Source organism: Poecilia reticulata, linkage group LG2 (assembly GCF_000633615.1).
Source record: "Poecilia reticulata strain Guanapo linkage group LG2, Guppy_female_1.0+MT, whole genome shotgun sequence".
Taxonomy (NCBI): Eukaryota; Metazoa; Chordata; class Actinopteri; order Cyprinodontiformes; family Poeciliidae; genus Poecilia; species Poecilia reticulata.
The window spans coordinates 15,131,947-15,142,303 of NC_024332.1; the positions used below are offsets into that span (position 1 = coordinate 15,131,947).

The 10,357-nt window shown below is 39.6% G+C and overlaps 1 protein-coding gene across 1 annotated transcript in view; it reads right to left on the reverse strand.

Annotated features, from left to right (window-relative positions):
* Positions 1–1,187: 1,187 nt before the first annotated feature.
* The window catches only part of znf385b (zinc finger protein 385B), a 72,681-nt gene continuing 63,511 nt past the window's right edge, over positions 1,188–10,357 (reverse strand). The window contains exons 7-11 of the mRNA XM_008432906.2: positions 6,576–6,747; positions 6,124–6,495; positions 4,683–4,867; positions 3,670–3,765; positions 1,188–3,141 (exon numbers count right to left, since the gene is read on the reverse strand). Coding sequence (XP_008431128.1) covers positions 2,872–3,141; positions 3,670–3,765; positions 4,683–4,867; positions 6,124–6,495; positions 6,576–6,747 — 1,095 coding nt within the window. The 3' untranslated portion in view covers positions 1,188–2,871. The remainder of the gene's footprint in view (positions 3,142–3,669; positions 3,766–4,682; positions 4,868–6,123; positions 6,496–6,575; positions 6,748–10,357) is intronic.

Sequence of the window (10,357 nt, forward strand, 5' to 3'; positions counted from 1 at the left end):
GGATTAGAGATAATCGATGTAAAATTCAAACTTGACTCCAATTTCATTTGTTWAAAAAAAAAAAGAAAAAGCATATCAGAGAAAGGACACATTTCAACCACACCTCCAACTACCCAGCAATCTACTAATAGCTCAGTTTTTTGGGGGGGTTTCTTTCGACTCTGAGCAATCATTAAACAAACAATCTCTGAATGCTGCTCACTTATTTTTAATGAAAACAAACATTTACAGAAAGAAATGTGACACTTGACAAATTTTACATTTGCATATTTTCCATATAATTTCGCATTAAAAAACAAGTTCAAAGGAAATAAATACTGTACATACAGAGGTCGATAAATCTGCAAATAGGATTTCTTCTTTTTATACATTTGAAGAATGAATTCAAAGCTAAAATCTGTTCCATGTATATTTTACAACGCATGTTTCCTGTCTCTGTCTGCAGGTTTTATCCTTTCGGTTCAGGACATTTTGAGCAGCGTATGAATGATTTCTGAAGCGGGACTGAAAACCTGCATCCAAGTTGTACAATGAAATGTAATCTTCCTGATCTCCTCTTACAACTCTTATGTAACTATAAGCTATTTTTTCCAGTGCCTTTTATCAAGATAAACTTTTATTTTTAGAAGAAATATAAAATAACTATGTCAGCTTTGTTTAAAATCACACATAGACAAACATCATCTCAGCTCCGCCAGTGAATCTCTACTGACCTCACACCAGTTTTGGGAGCTGGTTCCAGCATCCGGCCCCCTGCGGATCCCAGTATTGCTGATGAAGAAGGTGAAGGAGAGTAGAAAAAGCGGCAGCTCGCACGTACATTATTGCGTTATGACGACATCATCGGACAGAGGAGGAAGATGATGGACGTGAGTTTGTGTCTTCTTGAAAACGCCAGTCTTATGGGTAAGAGTCACACAGGGTGCATAGATAAACACACACAGAAGTCTTTCTACCGGTCGGTTCAACGCTGGAAGACGGGGATGCTTCAAGTCGTTCAGGAGGAAGAAAGCAAAACGTGGAGAGGATTTGAAATTGCAGACAAAAACCCTCAGAAACATTTCCACTGGCTCATTTCTTCACTTCAGACTTTCTGCTCAGACAATTTGAAGTTAGTAAAAATAAGACAAATAGATGCATTTTCTCTGCCTGTTGGTTAAGAGCACAAAAAAGAAGGATAATTACAGATGCATTATTTTTTATCCAATTCTATATATTTTAGTTTAGTAGGTTTTCTGAAACAATGAATATTTCCATCAACATGAAGGCAAAAAAAAAAGTATTTTTTGTCTCTTGGCTGGGTTTTTATGTAAGATTTAAAACAATGTAATGATGAGGTAAGAAGACTACTTGATATTTAAAACAATAGGAACTGATTTTCTCTGATAAAAAAAACATTTCTGCATAAATACATACCGAAAAGCACATTCACATTTCCAGGTCTTATAAATTAGAACGTTTCCAATCAATATGATATATTAGAGCTAATAATTAATAGTTTAATTTTAAAGGTATGAGTCAATTATTTGTTTTCATTTGGGACTTTTATTATTTAAAAAAATCTAGTTTTTACCATCATACAAAATTAATATTTTAGTTTTAGATTTAAATCCAGCAAATTGAGAAACTGTCTTTTCTGGGCCTAGTCAAAGCCCACGTCTTGATCCTTGATCCTGATTCAGTGCCGTCTCTCTGACAACCAGTAGAAGTGTGCACGGAAAAAAATATCTGAATGAGACAAAAAAAAWAAATGTTTGTACTGAAACTGTTTTAATATGTAAGAGACATCTGCTCAGTTAAGGAGGGGAAGCCGATATTTGGCTGTTTTACTTAAAGTAAAGAAAAAAAACATTCATAATTTGGTAAATATATGAAGCCACACATGATGAGATGGCAGTAGTCTTTTTTTTTTTTTTGCTTTTTGTTTTGTGACATCTTGTTAGTGCTGGTTTGCTTCTTCAGTGGGAGGAAGAACATTTCCCACATCCTCTGCTTTTTTACTGAGTCAGAGGAGGCGAATTATCAGCCTGATAAATAACCAATACAATATTTTCCCCCCCTTTCTTACATTTGGATTAAATCTACAGCTGCACCGATGACTCTTCTCCCGGCCAGAACCGATTTCTGTTCATTTTGGTTTTTCTTGTTTGTTACTTTGACAAATTTCGATTTTCCTTTTAAGGACAAATAAGTGCTTCCAGGTCTTTCATCGAGGTAGACGATTTAAATCAAATGGGAAAAAAAAACTAACTGAAAGAGGATCCACATTTAGGAATCCAGCTGCATGTCTCCAATATTTGTCTGATTTTACCAAAACAAAACAAAAAAAACCTTCAAGATGCTTTTAGTTCATGTTCAAACTAGTTGGAATCCTTAGTATTGATGCATTTAATGATTGTGGAAAAACAAAATCTTTTTAAAAAGTCTAATCCGGTAAAAATAAAATAAAAATGTCATATATTTCTATTAAATGATTTAAGAAATGAGCTGCAGCCTATTTTTTGCAGTCTTGAACCCATTTCCTGTAACACTTATTGCTTTCTACACGGTGCTAAATGGATCTTCATGAATATTCCATGACTGCATTTCTCCTGTTCTCCAGTATGTCTGGGAGCTTTGTTAGCCTCTGGTTCTGTTCAGGTCGACGTCAGCGGGTCAGCGAACGCAACGGTGCCTCTGCCCTCCATGTCAGGAGGCGTTGGACGGAACCAGAGGGTTTTGATCAAAAAGCCGGACGTCTCCGTCCTCTTCATGTCTCTGTAGGAAGATTCAGTCAAGTAAGCAAAGCCGCAGCAACAGCTGAAGCTCCAGCACACAGCGGGCTAGGGGTCACAGGTTGTGGGCTTGACTCCCCCTCTGCTCCCGCGGACATCAGTAGGGCGCGAAGAGAATTGATCCTTGGTTGGTTCTGATGGGTCCGGGAGCAGGACGCAGGAAGGAAGCAGTGAAAAGGGACGAGGACGACGGAGGGCGAGGGTGGAGGGAGATGGCGGGGGTGAGGGGTGAGGAGGTGTGAGAGAGGAGAGGGGAGGAGGAGATGGAGGAAGGAGGGAGGGAGATGGAGGGGGGGAGAGGAGAGGAAGTGGAAGTGAAAGGAGAGGAAAGGAAGGAAGGAGATAGAGAAGGCTTCGCCAGCTCCTTCTGAGGAGACAAGGAGACGAGGGATAACGGAGGGAGTCAAAGAGGAAAAGGAAAATGATCAAATCCAGTAGGTGAAATAAAAAAAAATAAGATAAGAAAATAAAGGGGAAATGAAATGGTGAAACGGGAAAGCAGACAAAACAGCGATGCAAAGAAATAAATATGAGAAAATGGTAGAAAATAAAGTGGAATAAGAAATGACAGCACACACAAAAAGAATTAAGATTAAATAAAACGACAAGGAAAAGCAAAGAGGGAACAGAAGAAGGAAAAACAAGCAAGACAGAAGAATACGGGAAATGAGCAGTGGAGAGAAGATGAAAGGAAAAAAAATAGATTAGATTAGAAAAATAAAGAATCAGAGGCAGAAAGGTCAGGAGCAGAGCAAATGAAACATGTAGGTAACAAGGAGAAAGGGAAAAAAGAAAATATGAAGACAAATTTAAGCAAATGTTCTTTGCGTCTTTCTGTCTTATGGGTGAATTTCTCCACTGTAAGTTGAGCAGAGAGCTGGAAGGAGACACTCACAGTGAGCGAGTCGCGCTGCTGCTTGTTGTAAGGGCTGTACTTTGGCTTGCTGGGTTTTCCTGCCACCCTGTCCTTGTGTCTTCTGCTGGAAATGTGCTGCAACGTCAACAACATGAACAAATCAGACCGTAAGCTTTGCCGCTTTTCCATTTTCAAGTTTTAGCTGTCTCACGCTAATCATGCCTCAATTTATGACAACCTAGAATCTGCAAATAGCTGATGGTGGTGCTGTAGTAATATTTCTTAAAAAACTGGTTTCTGATAGCAAGAGGTAACACAGACTTGTTTTAGTTTGATCAGGAGGATGAATGTGGGGTTCTGGTGGGGGAAAAAAGGTTCTAGATCTCAAAATTAAAATACATCTTTAAACGCTGGAGGCCTATAATTTATGTACAACTTTCTAAATAAACTGACTGTTTTTGCATATAGCAAATTAAACATCTTTGCACATATGATGCAAATAAATTTAAGTATGATAAATATCAGCAACAGGCATAATCTTCTGCAGCAGTGATGAAACAATTTCTCTAGATTTTATTTGAAATTGGATTTCTACTTTGGTTTCTGTCCAATTCAAAGCGTTTCACACAGCAMAAACACAGTAAATGGATGCAGTTCTCACTCTGACCACTAGATGGAGGCAAAGAGCTGCTAGTAATACCAGTTGTATCAAAAAAGCATCAGCAGGCACATCTGCTGCATTTTGACTGCAAGTAACTGAAGGAGATTTGTATTAATGATTTGAAAGGATTTTGTTTGCCAAAATACTAAACAGAAACACTGTCAGAAAAATTGGAAATTATATGAAGTATTGTATGTTTTTTCCCCTCCATAATTAATCAGAAACAACCAAAATCAAACATTGGGGGAGCAAAAGGGGAAGTAGGTTGGGGAGAAATGAGAACATGTGCAAAGGATGAACTGGCAAAGGGAAGTATTTGTCCAGGAGTTGCCTGAAAAGAATCAAATAAATAAAAAAAACAGAGATCAAGAGGCATTTGAGCTTCGCTGACCTGTTTGAGTTGGATCTCAGAGTTGACGTGGACATCACAGATCTGGCAGTGGAAGGTTTTGTTCTGCAGGCCGGAGCCCTTCAGGGCCGAGCTGCTGCCGTTCTTCAGTTTGGCCCCTGGTCGAGGGTAAGCTTTGATCGGCCCCGCGCCGCTGCGCGCTTCCAGCATCGTTTTGTGCTTTGAACCTGAGATACATAAATAAACATTACGGGAGTCATAAAACATCGAGTCAAAAAGACTCGAAGGTAGAAGAGTCTCAGAGCTTCGGCTTAAGACGCGTCTCCACCCTCCCGAGTCAGGACGAAATTAGAAAAAGGGTTTTTAAATATTCAGAGCGTATTTCCTGGAGTAATTTACAAAAGTAGCTGAACTTGTCAAAAATAAAAATTCAGTCAACATGGTTTTAGATATTCTTCCTGTTCTCAGCTTCTTTTAGCACATGGTTTGTTTGCTCACTTTTTTACTATTAGTGCCATAAACATTTTTTTTTCTTCATGTTTTAAAGTGACAGAACAATGCAAAGTCGTGCGTGTATGTTAAAAGGAAAAAGTATAAAACGCTTTCTGAAAACTGTGGTGTGCATTTGTGACTTAATTTCAAAGTGAATCCACAGGCGAAAGCTTAAGACATTTGTCAGACAGCATCAGTGAAACAAAAATAATGAAGGAAAATCTGTTGGGCTGTTAGAGAAGACTGAGGTGGACGATCACCTGTCAGCACTAAACACACAGACAGAGTTAGAAAGGAATAGTTTATATCAAATCAATCAATCAATCAATCAAGTTTATTTGTACAGCACATTTCAGCATCAAGGCAATTTAAAGTGCTTTACCTCATAAAAACACAAAAATACAAAGGTATAGAAACACATACCAACAATTGAAACATTATATTTTACCAAGTGCTGTCGTTACACATCAAAATGTTGGTTAATGTTTTATTTATTATGGTTCAACAGCAGTAGATCTCCAATGTATTGTGATGCTAAGCGGTTCAATAATTTTTAAACCGACAACAGTATTTTAAAGTCCAGCATACTGGAATCATATTTTAGAACGTCCCAGTCAAAGTCCAGACATAAATACAAAATTATTCCCGTCTTTTAATGGTCAAAGCAAGTGGAGGTGTTCCCTGAAATACGTGTTTTAAACTATTTTGCATTATTTTACAAGTCAAAAATTGAAAATATTACTAAGTGGTGTACTTATGTAAGCCTAGCCAATCAGAGTAAAGGTGAGAGGTTAAATACTCAAAGGCTTTGCTAAAAAAATTTCACTCACATTGTTGTGTTTTATTTTGTGTTTTAAGTGTGGGTTAAAAAAAAGACTACAAAGAGAAATATTGACCCATGTGACTCATCTTTACTCCGAAGTGAAACCAAATATGCCAAAGTACCAAAACCCATACATAAAAATAAACTTTTATTAATTATTTTCCTTACCTGCATTATGAGCCTCCAGCTGAGACAGAGAGTTGACGGCGACTTTACACAGAGAGCAGTACAGCAGCTTCTTCGCCTTCTCCTCCTCGGACTCCGCTGAGAGAGGAGCATCCTGGGAGGACGAGGAGGCGGTCTGCGGGGTAGCGGGTGCGGGGGAGGGGGCGACTGAAGACGGGGGACAAGACTTTAAAGAGGAGGAGGAGGATGAGGAAGACGAAGAGAGGCCGGGGGCCGGAAGGGCGGAGGGTGGGCTGGACGGMGGAGGCTCACTGCCAGCTCTGCTGACGGAGGGAGAGGAGGAGAGAGGGGAGGTGGAGGACGGGAGGCACGGCTTGACGGAGGACAGGGAGTCTGGGGGGATGGAAAACAGTTCTGCAGAGAGGATGACAGGGGGGAAGAGTTAGAAAATAAAAAGTTTGAGATCAGCAATCKGTCTGGGGGATAAACTCCACCTGTGCCCTGCCTGTTGCTGCTGCTAGCAGGGAGCGGATGGGCCGGACCAGCAGGACCGCAGCTGTTCCCGTTGGTCTCTGGTGTGACTGACAGCTTGGCTTTGGCCTTGTTCTCCTGAGAYTTCAGCTTCTTGGCATGACGGCTGCCTCTGTAATGAGCTTCCGCCTGCGACTGAAAACGTACAAATAACAAAAAGTTGAGCTTTATTTCTGCTTTGACTCGGCTTTCCTCCTGTTGTTCAGCTCTCACTCCTGTTTCTTGTCTYGTCACTCTCTGCTTCGTTTCTTCATTTCATTTGCAACATATCTGCACAAAGCACTCCTTTACTTTTACAGAGCAGAAACAGGGAGACAGTTTCAGAGCTGAGACCACTTCCCTTGCAAAAATAAAGGCAGTAAAATAAAAAATATGGATCTGCCCGTATGCTTCTCTACTGAAAAACATGACAGGGCTGTACCATTGAYTGAACATCTTCGCAAAGATGTTTCCTAACTCTCTGCAGCTCCTGCAAATATGGAAGCTAGTCCAAATCTGCTGAAAATTCAACATATTTTTATTCTTTAAAATTAACTACTGTGACTATAGAACAGTTTATTGTCAATAAAATAAACACAAATTTGCAACGCTCTCTTCTTTTATCCTAAACATATGTTATTCCTGGGCTTTTATGTCTGTGGGAGTATATATTTTTTTAAATAAATAAAGGTATTTATTATATATTTGAATAAACTTTAGGACCCCCCTGTCCGCTCGGGTCTTTTCTTGTTGCTGAAATGTGTTATACAAATTACTTGAATTTAAATTTTTTTGGGGGAGGACAGCTTATTGCTACAATGTTCCATTTGCATAATTTGTGTTTTGTACTTAAAAAATAAGCAGATTTGACTCTGTGTAATTCTTTATTCACCACATAATCTATTCAGTTTTAAGGAGTTTCTGCCTCCACATTTTCTCTGTCCTCCTCCCCATGAGCCAGAAATGCATACCAGTAAAATATCTTCCTAAAAAGTAAGAAAAGGAGGAGGGAGAGAGAGAGAGAGAGAGAGAGAGAGAGAGAGAGAGTTGCAGGAGATGTGAGTAAGTCTTCCATTGTGGAAGAACTTTTGAGATTCAATTCCCGGTCATAAATTTTTGTAGATAAATAAATTTGAATAAATTTCTTCTCCTAAACAGCTTTGACCAYACCCTGACAAAAACGATAAATAGAAAAAGACAGCAGTCAGTTCTAATAGTAAGATTGTTTTGACAGCTGCTTCACATGTCACATCTAATTGACGTCCCTTTAAAGTGATGAATTAGACTGGAGGATGTCTCATTTTGTGAAATGTTGTCGTCTTGCTGTCTCTGCTCCAATATGTAAGTCCAAAACTAAGACAARCGGAGATAGAGAACTTTAAGCATTAAGTCATTTTTTCTTGACTTAAAAACATAAAATTGTACTRTTTAAGCTACAGATTTTAGACGCTTGGACAAAATAAAATGAGAAACAGCAGTTTCTCCATTGTTTCTAAAGGAGATAAGCAGGTTAAATAAAGTCAGGCAGATAAAGCAGATTTTCTGCCAAAAAGATTGTGACATGTTGTTGATGTCCAGATCAGGTGTCGCATTATTTTACATTTACATTTTACACTTATACGTCTCATTTCCAGATATGGAAATGAACTATTCCTTGGACAGTACAAAACCTGTCCTTTATCCAAAGCCTGGACGACGGATTAGTTAAAAAATGATGACATATGACCTTTAAACATTTTTGCTTTGACATCATGYGTCTCCTTTCTGCTGYCGCTTCCGTCGAACYCAGATTTTTTGCATYCTTTCTAATTAGACACTAGAGGGCGCACACCCACAGGTATAAAAAAAGACTGTTAATTCTTTAAACGTCCCATGTTAATTTGSTGCGTCTGCTTCAGTGCACATTTTWAATGTGTTAATATGTGATCAAGTCTCCACACARAGCAGGTTATTTTTGCAGCAGGACCAAAGCTCAAGCCATAAATCTCAGGAACACAAGCATAATTARTTTAGTCCTTATTAACAGCATCCAACCACATWCCCCGGCCAGTACAATGAATCCACATTTTAGCTGCCTTTGCTGTCTAACTGGGTCTGCATAGCAGGTGTAGCATGAGTAGCACATTAGCAATGGCATCAAAGCAGCTGGAAGATTTCAGGCACAGCACTAAATAAGGCTTAACGGGGATACGGACGCTCTCAAAGCATTATCCCCGTTACARTACACATACAAAAACCCAGGCCCAGCTCCTGGAAGCAGAGGCTTTGGGTGAGGTTTACAGGGCTTTAYCAAACACAGCTGTCGACACCGGGCCGAATAAKCCAACACACTCCCARACCGATGAGGTAAGAAGAAAAATCCACTCAACAGAGCGAGGTCCATCAGAGCATCAGGCATACAGAACGACGAGTTTCTAAATCTAGTTTAGAGTCTCTAATCTCCAACTTGTTCAAGACGCATGCTCTTTGTCATAAACACRGGCTCCCAAATAAAGAAGCTTTCTGCAACAACATCTTGCCAGTTTTTTTCAACAATGGCCTTTGACCAATTCTTCCACCTGAGGTTTGGGTCTCTGCAGCTCTTCAAGAGCTTCTCGGCTGCCTTTCTGACAGATGCTTTGTCTTTTACGATGGACGGTCACGACTTGGTAGGTTTGTTGTTCGCTTTCAGATTTCAGACTGAATAGTGTTCATTGAACAAGGGACAAAGGTGTACAGAAAATGGATGGATGGATGTTGCTTCATAAATTYGGTGCTTAAAACTTCCCCAAAACTTTATCTCAGATGTGTCTGTTGTGCTCCTTGCTCTTCACAATGCTAGCTTTCAGTTTCAGACAGYTGGACTCCATTTACAAATTAGAAGTCGTTTGGTTGCAATGGACTTTATTTCAGAGGTAGAGTGGATAAAAGACAAGTGCGCACATCACACTTTCAACGTTTTCTGCACTACTTTATGTGATCTAAAAGTGACAGGAAACAGGAAAATCAAAGCTCTCCATGTAACCACTTTTCAGAAAGTGTCTGTGTTTTAATAGAGTTTTTCCTGTCTGCAGTAGGAGTGCTGTGTTGCTCACCATGACTCTACTCTTGTTGCCTCCATGGCCGATCCAGCTTGTTACGCAGCTTGTTAGAATGAGTTAATGCTCCTTGTTTACTCCCTCCTTATCAGCAGTAATTCCTCTATTCATGTTCGCTCATGAATAATTTTACCGGCTCGTGGATTAGTCATGTTTGATGGACGTGTCGGTAATGAGGCAGCTCATTAAGCTCTCAGCAGTCACGAAATCTCTCAGTGTCATTTACACAGCGCTGTGTTAATACAGTGCAGAGGAGTGCCTCTTACACCTGATTATACACACAGGAAGCATCTTAAAAAAACCCAGAGGAGCGCTTCTTTTGCGGTACGTTCATTTCTCGAGCGTGCTTTAAAATAAATGTCCACATATACAGTCGAAACCAGAAGTTTACATACACAGATGCACCTTTTTTTTTTTTTCCTCGCTGTCAGAAGTTAAATCAGGCCAAACTTGTCTCGTTTAAGCCAGTTAGAATGACTAAAATTACTTCAATTTGCACAATGATTACCATCTCTTTAAAGCTGCTCGAGGTAACTTTTATAAAACTGTATTTTTTTACATATTAGCTAAAACTGTTGGTATGTCATGACAGCAGAATTTGAGACAGATAATATGTGGCTCCTCCCAGTTTAATCCCCATTTCCAGAAATACATGAAGAGTGTCTTAGAGCAAGAGGGGGTGGGGTGGG